This window comes from Dicentrarchus labrax, unplaced genomic scaffold, assembly GCF_905237075.1.
Source record: "Dicentrarchus labrax unplaced genomic scaffold, dlabrax2021, whole genome shotgun sequence".
Lineage (NCBI taxonomy): Eukaryota > Metazoa > Chordata > Actinopteri > Moronidae > Dicentrarchus > Dicentrarchus labrax.
In genome coordinates this window covers 33,910,866-33,933,026 of record NW_026136704.1, presented here as the reverse complement: position 1 = coordinate 33,933,026, position 22,161 = coordinate 33,910,866, and the positions used below count along the sequence as shown (strand labels likewise).

The window sequence follows — 22,161 nt, the reverse complement described above, 5'->3', positions numbered from 1 at the left end:
AAGACTTAACAGACTTGACAAATTCAGGGCCTGAACATGTCACTTTACATTTTTTTAGATAAATTAAGAGTATTTCCACTTCTCAAGGTTAAAGGGGACATATATATATATATATATATACATATATTCAGCTCATGAACAGTTCTTTAGTGTCAGTCTGAGACTCCGCTAGAGAAGCTTTACATGATTCACTCTTGAATATCATCCTGAACTTACTCTATCGACATTTAATTTCACACCTTCAGTTCTGATTTCTCCGCAGTGTCGGCTTCCCGCAGCGGTGTTATGAACTTCAGTATTTCAGATAAGCTGAGGTCTGATTGAAGAGGAAATTCATTGTTCTTCTGCAGATTATTCTGGCCAAACGCCCACAGTACCCCCCCCCACCTTTCCTCTGAACATCTCATAATGAGCTCCTGCGTCAGCTGAGGGTCATGTGATGTGACGGCCTCGTCAGTTTCTGCACGGTTGGTCAGCAGCAATGTGGGACCGAGGATCCCAGAGAGGCTGTGAGGTCACAGAGTCGTCTGTAAACTGTACATACTTTAGTTATAGTTTGACCAAAAAGAACCAAACAACTCAAAGTGCACAATGTAAACATTGAGTTTATTCAGCAGCGTGAAAAACACACTGAAATCTTTCTTCTTCAGGAAACTTAAATGTTTTCTTCAGTCTTTGGAAAGACAAACATTTGAACAAATCACACTCAATCACTAACAAACTGAGAAGGCTTCAGGATGCTTCAGATGAGAACAGCCATATGTCCCTCTTCAGAGTAAACATGCAAGTTCCTATTGGCAGAGTCAAAGAGTGAAGGTAAAGTCAGTCTGTGTCTTCCTCACAGGTCAGTTAATGACGTTACTGAGTCAGTGTGAGCAGATTGTATCTGTAGATCGAAGAGAATCAGTAAAAAGTCTCAGTGATGGTGGAAATAAAGGTTTTACTGTGAAGATATATGGCCCTAAATCAGCCACTATAAGAATGGAGTTTGGTTTGATGGTGTGGAGCAGAGAGTATTTTAATCTTAATAATTCACTATAACCCAAATGTTTCCAACAATGTTCAAACTCAGAGAAATCTGTCATTTTATTCAGGTAACGCTGCGTTTCACCGGTCACCTGTTAATGGTGTCATATTCCCTTTGTGCTCAGTCTGTTAGCATGATAACATAACCTGGGACCAGTTGCTGTTGTTTTGATGTGAGAGACCCCCTAGTGGTAGAAATAACATATTATATTCATACATATTACGGTACATATTATATACCTTTAATTGTTTGCCATAGCATTTAGTAGCTATAAAGCAATACATTATTCTTGTTTCATGCTATTATACTCTCAGTTTTAGAATTTGCGTTCACTGCCAGTCAATTTAGAGGAGCTGCTTTCACCCAAAAGGCGGCGGAGTCATCATGCAAGGGCAAGTTACCCGGATGGGCTGCTCTATGCATGTCCCAAAAACTCTTAAATGTTGAATTTAAGACCTCCAACTTCATTTCACTTGCAAGATCAGTGCAGAACTAGGCTTCAGTATGAGCATCAACCTTGAAGGTTCGATGTATTTTTCATCTTTGTGTCGATATGAAAGGTTGAAGGGACTTTTTTAAGCTAGAAAATGTTTTTGTTCTCTGTTGCATGCAAACTGTACCACCTGTGAGCTTTGACTTTATAGTGTGAATGCAGCCTTTTCTCTTTCAAATCCTGTTTTCATCGTCGCTCTTCCTCTTGTTGTAAACTCCCACTCTTTCTTCTGCTTCCCTTTTTGTTGCCTCGGTGGTTCAGGGTCGGAGTAGGAAGTCTCCGTCCTCTGCACAGACGGCCATGGTGTTTTCCCTCCCGCTTTAAAGTGAAAGTTCAGACTTTCCTCTCGAGTCCCTGCTGCAGATGACAGAAGCCACCTGCTCAGTTTCACTTTCAGTCTGTCCTCTGGTCTTTCAGCTGATGTTGCGGAGTGTTTGGTAGCTTCTCGCCTTCTGCGCCCTCAGCAGTGGCGTCTGAGTGTCCACGTCTCGAGACAAAACCCTCCTGCCGGCTCGCCGGAGACGTGCTCGAGTCCACCCGTAGACCAGACAGTTGAGGAATCCCTGAGAGGCCGAGGTGAAAGCCTGAGGACAGAAGACACACAAGTCACTGCAGAGACAGACAACATGAGGTGGTCCTGCACATTTTAGTGGATCATTCTGGCTCAATACCCTTTAGAAGCAATACTCGGTCCCCATGAAACAGAAATAAGAAGTAAGAGGCCGCAGACAGACGGCGAGCTGGCCTTCCTGCTGTTGGTGATATTAGCTGCTCGCTGTGTCTGCTGTTGTAATATAATCAGAACAAATCTTACAGTGTTGATTTAATCATCTGAGCCCAGTATTTCAGAACCTATCCGGATCCTACCGAACGGGGAAACACAGTGGAAAAACTCAAATATCCAAATTTGATATTTCTCTATTTCGCTATTTCTAGAATGAGCTGTCAATCACAAGGTAGCCCCGCCCTAAAGGATACCCTGCTTTATGGTCTGTTTTACTCTAAATGGGACCATCAGTTACTAAATGAACCTGCTAACTTCCAGATAACTTTCATGGGGGTTTCCTGCTGCAGACTGACCTGTGAGATGTAGAGGGCGACCCCGGCCCCGCCCTGACCCGCTGAGGGCTTCACCACCCGCAGAAACGCCAGACCCACCGCTGAGGAGACACAGAAACATCCTCAGATACAGATTCAGATCCTGTTCAGTAACCATGGTGATCAGGATGAAGGAACCAACCTGGACCCCAGCAGAGGACAAAGATCAGCGGGTACAGGAGCATCCGCCGGTCCATCACACGGAAGGACGCCCGCTGCTGGTTGCCAAGGTAACCGTTCGATGTCACAACCCGTCTGTAAATACGACAGGCTTTCACCACGAGGACCTGGTGCCGGAGAGATTCATACAACGCGAGTCAGTTTCTCTAAATGAACACACAACAGAGTCACAGAGTCCTTTTCTGTCTCACCTCAAGTCACTCATCGCGTCACGCCATGTTAGATTTAATAAAAACACCTGGTTAAGACACATCATGTGATTTTTATTTTGTATTCTGTCGTGTAGCTGCAGTGCGATGATGTGATGTTCCTGTCGTGTTGTGTCACACGTGTAAACTCACGATGATGCTGCCGAGTGTGAGGAAGAAGGTGGCGAGGAAGATGGCGATGCTGTATGTGTGCAGCAGGCTGCAGGCTCTGACTGGCTGGTGTTGCTCTGAGGTGAGATACAGTGCTCCGGTGTGCATCAGCAGACACCTGGTTTAGTACGGTGCACATCGAGGGTCAAAACAAACACACACAAATGTAAAAAGTCAAATACAATTTTCACTCAGCTTCTGTTTTAAATGAAATTAAACACTTTACAGTTTTTCTACATTACTTTCTGACTTTAGTACTTCATGAGTGATATCATTTTAAATACAACGCGTTGTGTCTGGTTCTCTCCTCACCTGTAGGGCTCACTGAAGTTGGCCTGACATTGGCTGATGTTTCCTTGTATAAATACCGGCGTCATCAGCAGCACAGGGATGAGACTGCAGACACAAGAGGACCAGACGAGGTCAAATACATTTTATCTCACTTCCTGTCAGCACACCGGTTTGAAATGTGACTCCACAGTGTTCTCACCCTGACAGCAGCGCAGTCGTTTTGCCAGCTGTGCTCATTCTGTTGGAAAACTGCACAAAAAGATGACTGAGATGAGCTTCAGAGCCGCTGGTGGGTGCAGGTTGTTTCCAGTCTTTATGCTAAGCTAAGCTAAGCTAAGGCAGTGGCTCATAGTTACACTACAGACGTGAGAGCGGTTTCTGGCTCTCAGCGAGAAACTGAGTTACAACTACAAACAAACCCTATAAGTCAGAGAGGTTCAGTTAGAACAATCACACAGGGCTCTTAATTTAAAGGAGCAGTTACACATTTGGCTCAGACTTTGTGTTGGTGGTACCTGTACAGAGTATCCATTACTGCAGCTGTAGAACTGCTCTCTGACTCCTTTGTAGAGGTCCCACACATAGTTGAGTGTGTAGAAGAAGGAGGCCATGTACAGGATCTGACAGAACAGAAACAGAGTTTGTACTTGAGTGAAATCTCACCTGAAAGGAGCGACCATATAATAACTGTTCCCATGGAGCTTGTTTGTGTGCACTCGTGTCACACTGTGAACAGATGAAGAGATAAAACCAGCAGCTGACCTCGGGGTCGATGCTTCTGAACAATAAATGTAGGTCAGGAATGTTTTTGTGGTGATTTCCCTCTTTACATCCAGTCTGTGGTCTGTCCTGGTTCTGCTGCTCTATTTCATCCCTAACTGACCCAGTTGGACAGGACGGGGTTTCAATCAGTAGATCTGTTTACTGTAGAACTGAATATTCAGCCAGATACTCTGAATAAGAAACCAATGTGTCAAACGGCTCTGAATGTTTTCAACCTCCAACGTTGGCTAGTTTCTGTCTGAAAGTGCTTTTTCTGTCGCGAAGGAAAGTTGAATATTTTCGGGTTCCTCCTCTGATGTCCTGCAGCTTCTCTGCCTCCACTCTCAGGGACTTTACTGATGGACATTAACTCGTAGCTATTAGCTAACCTGCTAACGGACATCATCATCCATCAGGAAACACCATCAATCACTGGAAGTTGAAGCTGAGCAGAATCACTGAATAAAGTCATAAAAGTTCTGCTTATGTACAGACATCGGTGAGGCCCCCAGAAACAAGATAATGTACTCATCTATAATCAACCAATCAATTATCAAATCAATTCCAACGTCACAATGACACAAACGAACGACCCGATGGAGGCGGCGGTAGACCGGCGGCTCCTTAGAGCAACCTCCTGTTCTGGTGGCTCTGAAGGGAGCTTCATCACAACACATCCTTTCTGCTCTTCACTTCCTGACTGCAAACAAGCAGTTAACAGATATTTAAATGACCCAGTGATAGAACCAGGAGATGAAGAAGGTCCCAGGAATCCTGAGCACTGGAAACAGGAGCTGGTTAACAACAACAATGTGTGTGCCATGAAAAATGTCCACTTTGTTTGGATTTTGAGACAATTATCTCCCAGAAATCATCCGTCTTTGCATTTGGTGGCCCGGGTCCAACTCCCGGTATGGGAACTTTAATGTGTCTGATAAATTAAATGTGCCGTTCGGTTGCATTAATATACTCACACTCATTTGTTTGAGGTCAATATATTAGATTACAAACGTAGCTGCACACTGAATTTATTCATGGTGCACAACAACACATTCCTAAGTTAGCAATTTCACCAGATCACTGTTATCATTTATAGGTTGGGGAGTATTAAGTTTCCAAACGGGGGTTAAACAGTTGTGTGTCTACATGTATTCAATCAACTGAAAGAGACAACTAACTTATAGGACACTTTAAAGTTCCCATACCGGGAGTTGAACCCGGGCCACCTGGGTGAAAACCAGGAATCCTGACCGCTAGACCATATGGGAGATAAACAGGAGAATGGATGGTTACAATAAAACAATAAGGTCATAATCTGGACCTATAGTCAGTAATCTTAATCGAACAGTTTTATACGGGAAAAATCTACGTTGGTGAATAAAATCAGTGAATGTGTTCATCCACATTTGGTGCTGTAGTGTTTGGGGCAGCAGAATAGCATCTGTCTTTATGTCCCATATGGTCTAGCGGTCAGGATTCCTGGTTTTCACCCAGGTGGCCCGGGTTCAACTCCCGGTATGGGAAGTTAAATGTGTCTGATAAGTAAATTGTGCTGTCCAGTTGCGTAAGTACAGATGGACATGTTTGTTTGATGTGATTACAAAAGTAGCTTTGACCCATTCAGCAACACCTGATCAAATTTCTTATAAGTTAGCTATGTCAACAGATCACTGTTATAGTTTGGGAAGTATTAAGTTTCCATAGCGGGAGTTGATCCCGGGTTGCTAGGGTGAAAGCCAGGAATCCTGATAAAAATCGAAGGCAACTTGTTCCAGTGAGAATAATATTGCTAGTTTTGCTATGATTGGTTAAACTGCAGTGATTGGACAAGAACGCAAGGTCGCAGATATTACACACATTGGTGGAATAGACAGACAACATCACTACACGAGGAGTTTTTATCACATTGATTGAGTCTCACTGCCAACTGTTGTTTTGCTTACTATGTCTGCAATGAGTTTACTAGAGGATTAACCCGAGCCGCTAGACCATATGTGACACACAGAATGAAACTGATGGTTACAATAAAATAATGGTGTTATAATCTGGACATATAGTCAGTAATCTTAATTTAACTGTTTTACACGAGAAAAATCTACGTTATAGTGTTATAACACTGTGTATAGCTATAGTGTTTGGGGCAGCAGGACAGTGATAGCATTTGTCTTTATGTCCCATATGGTCTAGCGGTCAGGATTCCTGGTTTTCACCCAGGCGGCCCGGGTTCAACTCCCGGTATGGGAACTTTAATGTGTCTGATAAATGAGTTGTGTTAGTTACATAAATATACTCAGCCAAAACTGAAGTACTTCATTACTTTGACCCATGAAGACACAGAGTTTCCAACATGTTGAGCAACACCTGATCAACCTTTGAGTTAAAAGTTAAGTGAGCTATGTAAACAGATCTCTGTTATAGTTTGGGAAATATTAAATTCCCATACCGGGAGTTGAACCTGGGCTGCCTGGGTGAAAGAATAAGAAAGAATCCTGACCGCTAGATCATATGGGACATAAAGTCAAGAAGGGATGATTGCATTCGTTCACATTTGGGAGCTGAGCTCCCTGGGAGCAGGGACCGAACCCTGACGATGATCGGCTGCAGCCGGACACTGAGCTCTATGTGTCTGAGGGTGAGTGGAAGTAAATCTCACACTGCTGCTTTGGAGGAAGCTGACACTGAGTGAAACGTTGTGCTTATGTTTGAGCTCACGATGACTGTGGGTCATTCCTTAAAATCAGCTCCTGTGGTAGAACACAGGGAAGCTTCCTGTATCTCTCAGGAGGAAGTGGAGATTTTCCACTTGTGAACCGTCTGTTGTTTAATGTTCCTTTTTTTGGTTGACTTTTAGGGAAACATTGGTTTGTTTTGATGAGGAGGAAGTCCGAGAATAGCTTCAAACATTTGTGAAAAAGCACAAAAGTTTCCACAAAAAGCATCAGCATGAAGACTGACCTGCTGATTAACTAATATTACTGACTGAACCAGGCCATATGCATTTTCATAGGGACAGTCCACATGAAGCTGTTTGCTTCCACATATCTTCACATTTCCTGTAAAAACTGGTAAGGAGGTTGTTGTGGTGTTGTTCCCCAGTCCAGCAGCTGACTGTGTGGGACTGGGAGCTCCCAGTGAACAGCAGGTCCAGACCGGAGGACATCTGGAGGACAGTTTGAGGACAGGGAATAAAGGACTGAGGTGGTTTTATTGCTGGGTTTGACTCCTGGTATCCTAATGCTAAGCTGCAGCAGCTAACATTACTGTTAGCTTCTTCTGGAAGCTCTAACTTCACCTCTATGCCGCTACCATCAAACTGTCCTTTGTCTGTCTCGGTTGCACACTAATGTGTAACGGAGCTGAGGCAGAGCAGTCGGAGGACGTCAGAGGGAAAACCAGACAATATTCTCTCCATAAAATCTGATCCAGTTTCACCCAAATCACTGATAAAGTCGTGTGTTTGTACGAGCGATAAAGTTTGTTGGTTTCTGCGTACGTAACCATGTGTCGCATTTTATTTTATGAAAAGTGCAGTATGTTGCAGGGCGGCTGTGGCTCAGAGGCAGAGCGGGTCGTTCCTTAATGGGAAGGTTGTGGGTTTGATCCCCAGCTCCTGGTGCCACATGTATCCTTGAGCAAGATACTGAACCCTGAATTGCTCCCGATGCCGTGCATTGGTGTGTGAATGTTAGTTTCTGTTCGATGGAACTGTCGATCACTGTGTGAAAGGGTGAATGTGGCACGTAGTGTAAAAGCACTTTGAGTGGTCGGAAGACTAGAAAGGCGCTATACAAGTACAGGTCCATTTGCAATGGTTGCAGTGTGTTGCAGTGGTTGCAGTGGTTGCAGTGTGTTGCAGTGTTGTTACCTGTTCCACGGTGTGCAGGTGGTAGCAGTGTGTGTTCAGGCTGCTGCGGCGTTGGGAGAAGAGAGCGGCTCCGATCAGCCAACAGAGAGCGAGCAGCAGGTCAGACACACTGAGCAGGAACAGAGGCTGCAGCTACACACACAGACATTAACAGTGAGTGTGCAGTGTGGACTAATATGGGTTAATAACTATTAAATAGGCTATAAATCATCCTGGCTATTCAAATTAATGCAACAATTAAGACCCATGATTGTCATAAATTTGGCCTTTAAGTATGAATCCTTATATAGACTGACTTTCTCTCAGCAGCAACTCTGATTCATTTGCAACTATTTAACTTTCAAGAACCAAAATAATGAAAATCTGATTTGCAGCTCGCTGAACAATTTTTAAAATCCAGAATATTTACTTAAAGATGTAATTATTTATAAAGAAGAAAAGTAAATTACCTCAACTAAAGATTATTAGGTTGGCAACACATCTAGAGGCCGATTATTTCCTCCATTAAGCAACTGATCAGTTAATGAGTAACCTTTAATCACATTTTATAGAGTAGCCATTGATTAGTTGATGATTAATTAATTAAGAAAACGAGTGATAACTGATAAATCGTTAATAAGTAGGTACTCAATAATTCCTAATGGAGGGCTATATAGCAGATTAATGAATCATTAAGTGATGATTACTTCATCAATATCTGTGAAATACTCACCAAAACCAGTCACGACTCATTTGTTACTAATTACTTAAACATTAGTTACTCATTTCCAGTGTTGGGCAGTGACTCATAACCTTCACCAGTAACTAGTAGTGTAACTAATTACTAATACATTTCAGTTACAATATTACTTTACTCTGAAATCCAACAATCAATCTCATCCTTGGATTCATTTTTGTAATCATGGAGGAAACTAGTTTGGAAATATTTTATCACTTTGATTTGAGTTCAATCGTCGGACACAATTACCCACATAACTAGTAGTGTAACTAGTTACTGTTGGCAGGAAGTAATGAGTAAAGTCTCAGTTTGATCGATATACGGCAGCGAGTTTAGGCACAAAATCTGAGAAGCCGAACGAGAAGTCAGAGATAACAGCGTCTGCCTTCACTGGAAGACATCAACATTCATATTACCCCACTCTTCAATAACTAATCATTAACTCATCATTAACTAATCATTAACTAATCATTAACTAATCATTAACTAATAATTAACTCATCATTAACTCATCATTAACTAATCATTAACTAATCATTAACTAATAATTAACTCATCATTAACTCATCATTAACTCATCATTAACTAATCATTAACTAATAATTAACTAATAATTAACTCATCATTAACTCATCATTAACTCATCATTAACTAATCATTAACTCATCATTAACTCATCATTAACTCATCATTAACTAATCATTAGCTAATCATTAACTAATCATTAACTAATAATTAACTCATCATTAACTCATCATTAACTAATCATTAACTCATCATTAACTCATCATTAACTCATCATTAACTAATCATTAGCTAATCATTGGCTACTCTATAACATTTGATTAGGTGTTTCTCATTAACTAATGGTTCAGTTAGTTCCTCATTCTTTCCCTGGTAACCACGAACCTCTGTCAGTGGACTTATTGATTAATGGACTGATGGTTTCAGTTATATTTGTATAAACCAGCCACATTAAAGATGGCCGCCTCCACTTCCTCCCACTGAAACCGAACATCAGCGTGATGAGATCGCAGCAGAATAAACAGAATAAAAGGAGCGACTGACCTCCGGCGTGCGGCTGAGTCTCTGTAACATCACACAGACGATGATGGAGGCCGAACCCAGAACGCTGCAAATATCAGACTGCTGTTACAAACAATGTAAATATGTATCATCAATAAATATCTATCATCAATAAATATCTATCATCAATAAATATCTATCATCAATAAATATCTATCATCAATAAATATCTATCATCAATAAATACATCAATAAATATCTATCATCAATAAATATCTATCATCAATAAATATCTATCATCAATAAATATCTATCATCAATAAATATTTATCATCAATAAATATCTATCATCAATAAATATTTATCATCAATAAATACATTGATAAATATTTATCATCAATAAATACATTGATAAATATTTATCATCAATAAATATCTATCATCAATAAATACATCAATAAATACATTGATAAATATCTATCATCAATAAATATCTATCATCAATAAATATCTATCATCAATAAATATCTATCATCAATAAATACATCAATAAATATCTATCATCAATAAATATCTATCATCAATAAATTATCTATCATCAATAAATATCTATCATCAATAAATACATCAATAAATATCTATCATCAATAAATATCTATCGTCAATAAATACATCAATAAATATTTATCATCAATAAATACATTGATAAATATTTATCATCAATAAATATCTATCATCAATAAATACATCAATAAATACATTGATAAATATGTACCATCAATAAATATATTGATAAATATCTATCATCAATAAATATCTATCATCAATAAATATTTATCATCAATAAATACATTGATAAATATTTATCATCAATAAATATCTATCATCAATAAATATCTATCATCAATAAATACATCAATAAATACATTGATAAATATCTATCATCAATAAATACATCAATAAATACATTGATAAATATCTATCATCAATAAATACATCAATAAATACATTGATAAATATCTATGATCAATAAATATATTGATAAATATCTATCATCAATAAATATTTATCATCAATAAATATTTATCATCTAATAAACAAACTTAACTTAAAGAAACTCAAAATGTCCCTCAGGGAAAAAGCTGCAAGAATTAAAAGATAATAAAAGAAGAAGAAAGGAGCCGTAATCGGATTACTTCAAGCTGACTGCAACTTTTCCCTCTTTGATTGTCTGAGTGCTGTGACCTTTGACCTCCTTCCTGTTTATCATTTGCAGCGTAGATGACCCAGAAATGGAGGCGTAATGTGCTGAGGGGGAACAGAAATCTCCTTAAATGATCTCAAATTGAGTTAATTTGTTCTTTTCAGCTGCTTTTCATCTTTTCCATTTTAATAATTCTCATTAAATAACATTTATGAAAATGCTAAAACCTGCAGTTCCTCCAGCGGCCACTAGAGGCTGGCTCCAGCAGTGAGTCTCCATAAGGCCTCATATTAAACTGTCAAACTTTTGTTCTCTAGAGATAATTTCCACGTTGACGACATCTGTACAACTCACGCGTTTAAATTACATCAGGGATTCAAGTTATGTGTAATTAAGGGCGTGGTTGCTTTGAGTGACAGGTGGGTGCTGCCACAGGTAACCCGGCTTCATTCAGCTCCTGTTGGGGGGGGACGTCAGGGAGACTACGGTCAGTTTTAAACACAGTCTGAGAACTGACCTGAGCAGAGCCATGGCGAGCTGGATCCACCTGACCGCTTCGTACACCTGCAGACAGCACACGTCAGATCAGTTCAACAATCACCACCGCAGCTTTAAAACCACTTTTATTCTCTAATTCAGGCTAACAGGATCCTTAGTGTACAGGAAATGAACTGAGGAAGTTTCAAAGTAAAAGCAAATCACTGTTAACGTGTCAACAAATATTCTACATGAGGAAACTCATCCTAAGCCCCGCCCCCTTTTTTACGTCCTCCTTCCTGTACTCAGACACACTATGTGCTGAAAAGATAAGATATATATATATATATATATATATAGTTTGTAGGATTTAGTGGCTTTAGTGTTTGATAAAATTGTGAGTTAACAAAAACTCAACGATTCTTATTTCCAGGTGATTATAGACTCATTAAAACATAGCTATGGATATTATATTACATTTGTACTGATAGATCCTCACTGGAGCTTTACGTTGAGCTTTAAATCATCCGTAGCTGTTGGAGAATGAAAGTGTTCAAATGGAGAAGAAGGCGAGACACAAAAACCCCACAGAGTCGAGTGTGACACGACTGAAACTCATTGTTTGAATGTTTCTGCAGCTCATTAACATTCAGGAAATCAGACAGATATTTTTACAGTTTTCTCTCCGGTGAGCAAACAAATGAATCCTTTATTATTATTTTATTATCATCTGATGAACTGCAGGCTTCGTTCTGTTCTTGTTGCTGTGAGGATTTATCATTGCAAACTGATTCCTTTGGTCTTTTTCGACGCAGTACGATAACCGGTATTAAGTTCATATATAATAATTTATGCACAGTTGATGGTAAGAAAGGCCAACAACAACAACAACAACAACAACAACAACAACAGCAACACTCCTGATTCTTCAAATCATTTATTTTTTCTAGTAAAGTTCATAAAAAAACGTCTCAAACATATTTTGTCTTCAATAAAACATAAAAACTGTATTTAATGATAAATATTGTGGTTCTATAACCAGTATAGATTGAAGCGTTGGTTCCCAAACACCAGGGGGCGCCAAAACCAAAAAATGCCTTTTTGATTTTAAGAAAACTTACACAATGTACACGGTAAGCCTGTATCTGAGCACTTTGTTCATCTATGTGAACAAAACAAGAAGAATATTAAGTTCATCAGATTGTTAAAAATGATAAAAATACAGAACACAGACGGAGAATTATATAAAAATATCAGGAAAACTAATCTCTGATCAATATTTACAGGATATAATCTGCCCAGAACTCATCCAGATCTCTGGTTTTAAACGTCCTGCAGTTACTGAGTTCACTGTTTGTGTTCATTGATCAATGTATCAGCTGTTATTGATATTATTAAATATAATATGCAATATCCATAGAAAAGAGCTCCCTTAAGGAAAAAGGTTGGAACGAGTGGATGAAACAACCCAGCAGCAACAATAATTCATCAATAACTGTGATCCAATAATATAATCAATATTATTCTGCAGTTCTTTTACTGAAGAAAGTTCTGAACTCTCACCTCCGTCCAGTCCTGAGCTCCAGTGGTGTTTTTCTCGCTGCTGTTGGGAAAAACCGACATGCTGGAAACTTTAAAGATAAAAAAAAAGTTAAAATGAAGACGAGGGTTCAGTCTGGACCTGGACCTGGATCTGGACCTGGACCTGAACCTGGATCTGGACCTCAGAGCCTCAGAGGAGCAGCAGGTTTTATCCTGCAGCTCACAGGCAGAAGGCTGGGTTTATTCCCACTGACTCCGCCCACTGTCTCACACTGGCCACGCCCCCCAGGAGCTGCTGACCTTTCCCTCCGGCGCCACCCGCAGACCAAAACGTCCCTTTTTATACCTCACAATGGATTTAACATAAAAAGGTGTTTTTCAAATACAATCCAGTATTTCTGTTTCTTATGTGCTGATGTTCAGAGCCCCTCCCTCATTGCTTCTTCATTTCCCTTTTTCTTTCGGTGCATTAATCATCACAATCCTTCCCATCGTTCGAGTCCTGAGCGCCGAGATGACCTCTCTGTATCTGAAGGAATTATTATTTAATGTGCTAACGCCTCATCGAGAATTAATCGGATCGACTTCAAATTTGGTCGGTGCGATCTTTAGACCTTCACGGGGAAAAGTTGTCAAGATCTTGAGTTTTCGGTGAAGGGCGTGTCCGTGGCGTGGCGTGGCGTGGTGTCATACCCACAGCGCCACCTACTGACAACAGGAAATGACATCCTTTATTCTTTCATGTGCTTCTCCTAGTGGATTGATCAGATCAACTTCAAAGTTTGTGAGCACACACTAAAGACGTTCAGGGTGAGAAGTTATTCAAACTTTGGGGTTTGGACTAACAGCGTGTCCGTGGCGTTTTGTCATAAAATATCGCCATGAAACAGGAAGTTGTCAGAACTTCAGTGTACTCTGATCTCAATGAAACTTCACACAGTGAACATTTTACTTTTCATACTTTGAGAACATTTAGCTGATGAGAGTTTGAGTGTGGTAGTAAATACTTCTTCCACTGCTGCAGGGAGGCTCTATGAAAACACACTATCCAGTTGCATTATGGGAAATGTAGGATCTTGTGTTTTAGGGATTAAAAGTCAGTTTGTTGTAACTTTTATTTTGAATCTGTAACACTGCATAGTCTCAATGTAATTATAGTGTGTGTGTTTATTCACATCCTCTGCTAACTGCCTGCTGGCGCCACCTGCTGCTGGGAGAGAGGAGTCTGATCCAAATATTAAAGCTTTAACATTTCAGCAGATGAATGTGAAAACTGCCGCTCAGCATCTTCACTAACTCTGATAGAAAGTCCTGTTTCTCAATTTCCACAACTGGAATTATTTTCCAGGTTTTCCAGGAACAGATGAGAAAATGATGTTGTGAGCAGGAACCAGGCAGCAGGTGACCTACACACACATAATACTGTGTGTTATTAAGGTTTTATAGACGACCAGAGAAAACATCTGGATAGAAATAATTCATCAGAAAGCCCCTACCTCCCCTCCCCTAACTTAAGAGAGGAAGAGTGTAACACAAGCATCCTAACGTCTCCTAACTTTAGGACAAGTTCCTTTCCACCAGCTACGGCTGCTCTTTCATTACGTTTACACAACTCAGATCTCTCGTTCATCTCCAGAGCTGGTTTACAAAGAACAACATCTTTGGATTTCTCCACAGATGTTAACTCTCACTGAGGTTGTTGTTCTCGTTGAGATGAGAGAAGATCTCCCGACCTGAGATAAGATACGATTTCTAAAGTTAGTTTTCAGTTGAGTTTTCTTTGTACAGCGTCAGTTGAAGTTCTCTCTTCAGATAGAGACTCTGTGTACATTTATTTACTGAGGAGTAAAACCCAGAGGACGAGAGGTCACGGACGACAGATGTGTGGACTAATAAAGAGCAGATGTTCCAGATGTTGTTGTGTCTCAGTCTCTTTATTGGTGAAACAATAAGACGTTCAGTGATTTCTACTATAAATAAGTGATAAGTGATACTTTGGTTACATTAGCAGGACTGAAATGACACAAACACACTTGGTAGCAGCAGAACGGCCTCGTGGGTAAACACAAAAGAGTCTTTGGGTTAACGGATCAACCTTACAGAGAGTCCTGGAGCAGGCTGACCTTTGACCTTCGTACTCGGCTCGTGTATCTTTCATTCAATCATTGGAGTTCGGACTGTTGGTATAAATAAACTCCGGTTCTGATGCGGTCGGTGAGCGTCCGCCTGTCTAAAACTCCTCCCTGGTTGCCTAGCAACCTACTCCACACACGACTGGCTGCTGATGAGGTCTTTACACGGGCTGCTGGTTTTCCTCGCTCGGCCCGGCTAGCGGCATCAGCGGCGAGTTTGGGGACTCGTGTTTCTTCATGTGGTTGCGGAAGATCCTGGCCCCGCTCAGGTTCTTCTTGCAGATGTTGCAGAAGTACGGCCGGGTGTTGGAGTGCACGTCCACGTGGTAGGTGAGCTCCAGGGCGCGGCTGAAGCTCTTGTTGCAGAGGGGACACTGGTAGCGGACCCCTGCGTGCGTCAGCTGGTGGCTCTTGAGCGAGCTCTGCTGTTTGAAGGTCTTCTGGCAGACGGAGCACTGGTACGGCCGGGCATCGGTGTGCAGCCGCTGGTGTCGGCGCAGGGCGCTGGAGAAGGTGAAGCTCTTGCCGCAGTCGGTGCAGGTGTAGGGTTTCTCCCCGGTGTGGATCCTCTGGTGCTCCGTCATGTGGACCTGCTGGGTGAAGCTCTTCCTGCAGGTGGGGCACTGGAACGGACGCTCGCCGGAGTGGATCCGCAGGTGTTTCTGCAGCGCCGACGCCTTGAAACAGTCTCGACCGCAAACGGGACAGCAGTGCTTCCTTTTCCCGTCGCCGGCGTCTGCCTGGATCTCTGAGTGGCCATCTTGTTCTGTCAGAGGAAAAATCCGTTATTTGGTTTCTCTGACCTTTGTCTATTAGTGCTGAACATAGACCTGCTGTGCTATCTGAGCAGCAGTTTGTTTGGAGGCTGATGGATGCTGGATCGGGGCCTGCTCCGGACTATGGGAGCCAAGAATAACCTGTTTTAAACATTAGAGAGTAAAGTTAAAGAACCTTGAACAACAAAATCTGAAACCTGACGGCGTACCGTTGGAGCTCGAACCGCATCGGTTGGCGTTGTCCTCCGGCACCGAACCGATGAGCACCGGTCTCCAGTCCTCCTCCTCTCCATCAGAGTTGATCAAACCGCTGACGTCTCCCTCCTCTCCTCCGTTGTCCTCCGTCAACGGCAACCTGTCCTGGTCACCATGGATACCAGGTAGAGGTCTGGATGTGGTGAGGAAGGACTCGGAGGTGGTAGAAAGGTCTTCTGAGTCCTAGAGACATCATGAGACGGACAGTTCAGTAGCTCTTCTGGAGCTTTCGATCACGTCACATGATGATGAAAAGAACTTCATTTATAAGATAAGAACTCAGTTTCAAACCTGCTCCTTCAAACCTTCCTCCTCCTCCTCCTCCTCCATCATCATCATCATCTCTCCCTCCTCCTCCTCCTCCTCCTCCTCCTCTGTCTTCATGTTGAACCAGAACTCCTGAAACAGACCACACTGCTCTTTGACACACAATCGTTTTATCACATATCTGAGCTGGAGGCACAGACGATTCAAACAGGAAGTATTGATCAGATTAATAAAGCTGTACCACCAGTAAACCCTCAGCGCAGTAATATGATCTATTCCCACCGTCCAGAGGTCTCACCTGGTCCGCGGGGTCGGAGATGAGTCCGTCCCTGATGTGGATCCTCATGTGTTTGCGGAGCAGGCAGGGCCTCAGGAAGCTCTTGGGGCAGATGCTACAGGGGTGAGGTTTGTTGGCCATGTGGATCTTCTCGTGGGCTCTCAGGTTGGTCGTGGTGGTGAAAGCCTTGGCGCACACCGAGCAGCGGTGCAGCTTCTCCGTCGCGTGGATCTTCAAGTGCTCCTTGAGCCTGGACGGCCTCGTGTAGCTCTTCCCACAGACGGAGCAGCTGTGCAGCTTCTTCACGCCGCCTAAAAGTATCAGCACAGGAATGAGGTTCAGGACTCGGGTCTCTGAACGCATAGCAGGAGATACTTTATCGACTCATGGCTGTCTGACCGGTCAGTGAATGCACCGCTTCCTCTTCATCGTCATCATCTCGGTTCTCAACCTTCAGCTCCTGCAGCCCGTTCAGACTCCCCACAGAAACCGCCGCCGTGCTGCCGCCACCGAGCCGTTCTTCAGGGTTCTGTAACAGAGGACAAACACTGGGTTCAACGTTTGTTCTGATTGGTCTCGTCTGGAACTGTGAGAGCTACGTCACGAGGTTTATAAGAGTAAGACGGACACACTTCCACTGTGGTTCTGAGTACTGAGTGTGTGACTGAGTATAGTGTGAGCAATAAATACATAAAATAAAATATTTAATAATAAATAGATATTATTTTCAGGATTTGTGATCATTTTAATTCATTTGTTTCCAGAACTGGAGGACTAGTCTCTAAATTTAGCATTTTTGGGGAAAGTGAATCAGTATTTGGTTCAAAGTGGATCCTCAGAGTTCAGTGTTACTCAGATAGTCGACAGGTGATACTGAACCTGGGCCTCACATTGGCCATTCCCAAATAAAGGAATTAAAATAAAGACTGATGGCAGTTCCAGTGTATTTAAAGCTAATCAGTGACTCACATGGCTCTGAAACTAGAGACAACAGATATTGTGCTGATTCAAGACTTAGAGAGATAAAATCAAGACTGTGCTATCAAAGCTTTGATCCTGTAAGTGAGAGGTTGATCTAACGGTGTGTATTTGTGTGTATATTTGAGATGTGAAATCAAAGCAACCTGATCTTGAACTGATCCCAGTGTGGTCCTCACCTCGTTGGCGGCGCAGCGTCGCTCCCTGCTGTGGATCTCCTGGTGCCTCCTGAACACTCTGTGTATGGAGAACCGCTTCTTGCAGACGTCACACTGGAACGGCCGCTCTCCGGTGTGAGACCGCACGTGCTCCCTCAGCCGGGACGCTCTGGAGAAGCCTCGGCCGCAGATGTCGCACACGAACTGCAGCGCCCTCTGGTGGAGCTGCAGGTGCTGCAGCAGCTTCTCGGAGGTGGAGAAATCTTTGCGGCACAGGAAGCAGCGATGAGGCGAGTCCTCCTGATGTTTGAGACGATAGGGACGAACTTTAAGTTCGAACCAAGCAGCAAACACTGAGGGAACAAAAGTGCAGTTCCTCTAACGGCCACTAGAGGCTGCCTCCAGCAGGGAGTCTCCATAGGGCCTCATATTAATAATAAACATGTTTACAGCCTGTTGGTCTCTGGAGTAAGACTCACCTGTTTAACTGATATTAAGGATTAACGTTATCCATAGTTTACAGATCTACATGTAGTTTCTCCTCCAACGTCACTCACCTTTCTGGCTGCACCTTGAGCTGTGAGCACATCGTTTCCCTCTGCGTGTTTCTGCAGGTGTTTCCTCAGCAGGCCGGGCCGGTTGAAGCTCTTGCAGCACAGCGAGCAGGCGTGAGGCTTCTGTCCCGTGTGGATCCTCACGTGATCCCTGAAGGACGACGGCGTGGAGAAAACCTTCTCACAGAACGAGCAGGAGTACAGGTTCTCCTCTCCGTGGGTCTTCTGGTGGTCGGTGAGACCCGTCCTGGAGGCGAAGCGCTTCGGGCAGAGCGGGCAAGAGAACGGCCGCTCCCCGGTGTGCGTCCGCTCGTGTTGTACGAGATGGCGCCGCTGAATGAAGCCGCGGCCGCACACCGCGCAGTGGTGCGGTTTCTCGGCGGCGTGCCGGAGCCGGTGCCTCCGCAGGCAGCCCAGCTGGGCATAGCTGAGCCCGCAGTCCGGGCACGAGTACGGCTTCTCACCGGTGTGGACTCGCTGGTGCACCACCACGTTTACCTTCTTGGTGAAGCGCTTCCCGCACACGCCGCAGCTGTGCGGTTTGTCCCCGGAGTGCGAGAGCATGTGGTCGGCCAGCCGGGACGGACGGGAAAACTCCCTGCCGCATTCTGAACAGCAGTGACGGCGTTTCAACGGACGGCCGCTCGGTTCTGATGCAGGTTGTTCTGGTGGAGACGGCGTCTGGATGTCGGGGACGGTCCCGTCTCCTGTAGGACATAATGAGTTAATATCAATGTTCATACAGCGAGAACATAAACACTGAAGTCTCCATCAAACAGGAGATCAGATACAGTCAGCAGCACCGGGAGACGAGTGGACTTCCTGTGAGTGTTGGACAGAAACTGGAGGGGACAGATGAGACATCCCATCCTCTCTGCAGACTGTATTTGAACTACGTGTCTGGAGGGTGTAAATCAATCTCTAACCTTCAGCAGGAAGCTGCTGACAGTCCTCTCCTCGTTGTTCTGCTTCCTCTTTCACTCCATTCATCTCCTCATCCTCTGCTCCTCCGAGGGTGGACCGGTCTCCTCGGGGCCTCTGAAACAAACACAAATCAGTCAGCAGGTTCAGTTCCTATGTGATAAATATGGAATCAAACAGTGTGTCTGGTTAACTCTGGTTTCCTCGGCACTGAATAACATCCAGCTGCTGAGGAAGAACAAGATGTGACTGAAAGCTCTGGAAGAATCCAGAGTGGAGCTGATAATAACATAGACAGACTGTAAAGAGTCCGAGCTGCTGTTTGTTGTTTCCTACAGTATCGATCAGAGATTATAACATAATTATCCTTAATAATAGTCACAGTTTAGGTGCTCGTTGTTTGTGGGAGAACACCACAGCCTTTTTCACAGCAGCCATTTTCACGTGAAATAGTAGGGTAAAGGTGTGTCACAAATGATGAACTAATTAAGGCTCTGTTCCATTTAGTGTAGCAGAGCTTTCCCCCGTTTGATCTGAATGGGCCGGATCCACCTGTGTTTACCCTACTGTCAGAGTGGCCGCTGTGAAAAAGGTCTCTTCACTGACAGTTCTCCTGTAACGGTGCCATTAATGTGGGCACAGCATCAAATACAGATTATTGATATTGTATTAGTATGTTACCGGTTACTGGTGGTTGCTAGGCAACAGGGCAGCTCCCTGCATTATGTCATTAAAGTGTCAATCAACCTTTATTAAATAAACGAGAGTGAAGCAGCCAATCAGAGCGCAGCGTCAACGCTGAGCTAACTCGCTAATTGCTAATAAACGTTAAAGGCGTTAACACGCACCGGTACCGGTACCGTAGTGTTCTGTAGAGGGAGGAGGGCCCGGTTCTCCTACAGGGTCGGAGATTGACGCCTCCCGGGTGTGTAAACCCCCCAGGAGCAGACGACTGCTGTGACTTTGGCTCTACCGTAATGCTAGCTAGGGCTAACGCTAACGTGAAGCTAACGCGTCTGCGTGCGTCATATAACGTCACACCGGCTGCTGCAGCGGGAACCGTTCGCGCCAATAAAACTGCTTTTAACGTCATAATAATAATAATAAACTCACCGGAGGAAAGATTAACTCCCCGTCGGCCCGTCAGCGGGGTTCACGTCCACGTGAGGAGCATTTACGGTAGTTAAACCTCAACTTTCTCCAAATAAACTGTGAAATCACCGTAAAAACAAACATGGCGCCCACGTCTTCCTCGCTCGGCAGCGCGCTCTCTGCCGCCTCCGCGCTCTCTGCCGCCCCCGCGCTCACTGCCGCCGCCGCGCTCACTGCCGCCGCCGCGCTCAGTGCCGCCGCCGCGCTCAGTGCCGCCTCCGCGCTCACTGCCGCCGCCGCGCTCAGTGCCGCCGCCTCCGCGCTCACTGCCGCCTCCGCGCTCAGTGCCGCCTCCGCGCTCACTGCCGCCTCCGCGCTCAGTGCCGCCGCCTCCGCGCTCAGTGCCGCCGCCGCCGCGCTCACTGCCGCCTCCGCGCTCAGTGCCGCCGCCTCCGCGCTCACTGCCGCCTCCGCGCTCACTGCCGCCTCCGCGCTCACTGCCGCCTCCGCGCTCACTGCCGCCTCTGCTGGCCGGAAGAGGAACTGCAACAACACGGAAACAGCATCGTCCTTTACTTTACGTTGTATTATTTATTTATTATTATATTCTGGACTGTCAGTCAGTTACTGCCTACATTATTTATCTTCAATCTGTATTTTATTGTATAGAACTTTATGGTTATCACTATTCGTATATTTTCCTCCTCTGTTGGTTTTATTATCACTTCACTGCTGTGTCTTTATTTTTCATTCTTCTTTTATTCCTGGAAGCATTTTAGTTTTATGTGTGGTGTAAGCTATCTGCTGTCTATCTGAACCCGTAGTTAATAACTGTACATATATATATGAGTAGCATAAAGGGAACTACAACCCTGAGCTATTTGTTTTGATACTTTGAGTATTGCATTAAGGCTGAGTGATCAATCAATAGTTCATTAATACCAGTAAATATCACAATATGAAATTCAATGATAAATCAGATGTAAAATAATCTGTGTTTCTGTGTTGGATCATTAATGTTTGTTATGTATCATACCACTGAACTCTGTTATAATATTATTAATGAACCCTTCAGAGAGGGGTTGGAAGGGAATCACCATTGATGATGTATTTACTTTGAATGAGGACAGTAAAGGAAAGATCTTCCTGATGCACTTTAATGCTTTCACCCTGTTTCTCCCACAGATAAAAGCACTCCTGAGTAGGTGGTGTATGTTTTAATCTGTAGTCTCTCTGACCCCCCCCCCCCACAGGTGAAGCTCCGTGTGGTCGGCTCTGGTTGTCGTTGGCAGTCCGGACTCCACCGGCTCCCGGCTAATCCAAAATTGGACAAAAAGGTGGAGCTGAATGGAGCCTGGTTGCTCGAAACCGCCGCCTGTGACGGCGCCCAACTGTCAGTCAGAGCGTGCACGTAGGGCTGAACCTTCTTATTCAACATCAGAAAATGAATTTGAACGGTTAAAGTGTAATTAAACTAAAAGTAGTTAGCCTTCAGCATTCCCTACAGTCACTAAACTCAGCCTGTAATGTTGTTTACTACCAAAATGGATACCAAAGCTGCCCTGAGCGAACAATGGCAACACCCAAAGGACCAGAGCGAGCAACATCGACCTTACAACCCGAGTGGTGTCAGATATTTCTGTAACGTGTTTTGAGTATTTAGAATTTTGAAATTCATTCAGACTTTATTTTTGGAAAAATTGACAGAC

General features: G+C 43.6%; 2 protein-coding genes and 3 non-coding genes across 11 annotated transcripts; 2 read left to right on the top strand and 3 right to left on the bottom strand.

Moving 5' to 3' along the window:
• Positions 1 to 587: 587 nt before the first annotated feature.
• tmem116 (transmembrane protein 116) lies at positions 588 to 13,865 on the bottom strand. 2 transcript variants are annotated; one of them, XM_051399383.1, is made up of 11 exons: positions 13,064 to 13,865; positions 11,541 to 11,587; positions 9,862 to 9,925; positions 8,076 to 8,207; positions 3,964 to 4,068; positions 3,648 to 3,697; positions 3,471 to 3,553; positions 3,140 to 3,304; positions 2,761 to 2,905; positions 2,601 to 2,680; positions 588 to 2,104 (listed from the first exon to the last, which is right to left on the bottom strand). In XM_051399383.1, exons 1-11 carry the CDS (start codon positions 13,121 to 13,123, stop codon positions 1,914 to 1,916), a joined length of 1,122 nt encoding a protein of 373 aa, XP_051255343.1. In that variant the 5' UTR covers positions 13,124 to 13,865; the 3' UTR covers positions 588 to 1,913. The 2 variants fall into 2 exon arrangements, with proteins under 2 accessions (XP_051255343.1, XP_051255344.1); XM_051399384.1 differs by having other exon boundaries at positions 3,140 to 3,275; positions 3,470 to 3,553; positions 13,064 to 13,452.
• On the bottom strand, positions 5,407 to 5,478 carry trnae-uuc (transfer RNA glutamic acid (anticodon UUC)). The gene has a single exon. It is a non-coding gene; the product is annotated as a tRNA-Glu (tRNA).
• Positions 5,663 to 5,734, top strand: trnae-uuc (transfer RNA glutamic acid (anticodon UUC)). The gene has a single exon. It is a non-coding gene; the product is annotated as a tRNA-Glu (tRNA).
• trnae-uuc (transfer RNA glutamic acid (anticodon UUC)) lies at positions 6,383 to 6,454 on the top strand. Its single transcript has one exon. It is a non-coding gene; the product is annotated as a tRNA-Glu (tRNA).
• A 1,092-nt stretch (positions 13,866 to 14,957) lies between the features above and the next one.
• LOC127362939 (endothelial zinc finger protein induced by tumor necrosis factor alpha) lies at positions 14,958 to 20,997 on the bottom strand. 6 transcript variants are annotated; one of them, XM_051399332.1, is made up of 10 exons: positions 20,882 to 20,997; positions 20,582 to 20,803; positions 19,366 to 19,477; positions 18,443 to 19,146; positions 17,907 to 18,185; positions 17,149 to 17,278; positions 16,771 to 17,060; positions 16,497 to 16,604; positions 16,160 to 16,388; positions 14,958 to 15,940 (listed from the first exon to the last, which is right to left on the bottom strand). In XM_051399332.1, the coding sequence occupies exons 2-10, from the start codon at positions 20,594 to 20,596 to the stop codon at positions 15,336 to 15,338; spliced, it is 2,472 nt and encodes an 823-aa protein (XP_051255292.1). In that variant the 5' UTR covers positions 20,597 to 20,803; positions 20,882 to 20,997; the 3' UTR covers positions 14,958 to 15,335. The 6 variants fall into 6 exon arrangements, with proteins under 6 accessions (XP_051255292.1, XP_051255287.1, XP_051255288.1 ...); XM_051399327.1 differs by having other exon boundaries at positions 20,582 to 20,997; XM_051399328.1 differs by lacking the exon at positions 20,882 to 20,997 and having other exon boundaries at positions 20,474 to 20,745.
• Positions 20,998 to 22,161: the final 1,164 nt, after the last annotated feature.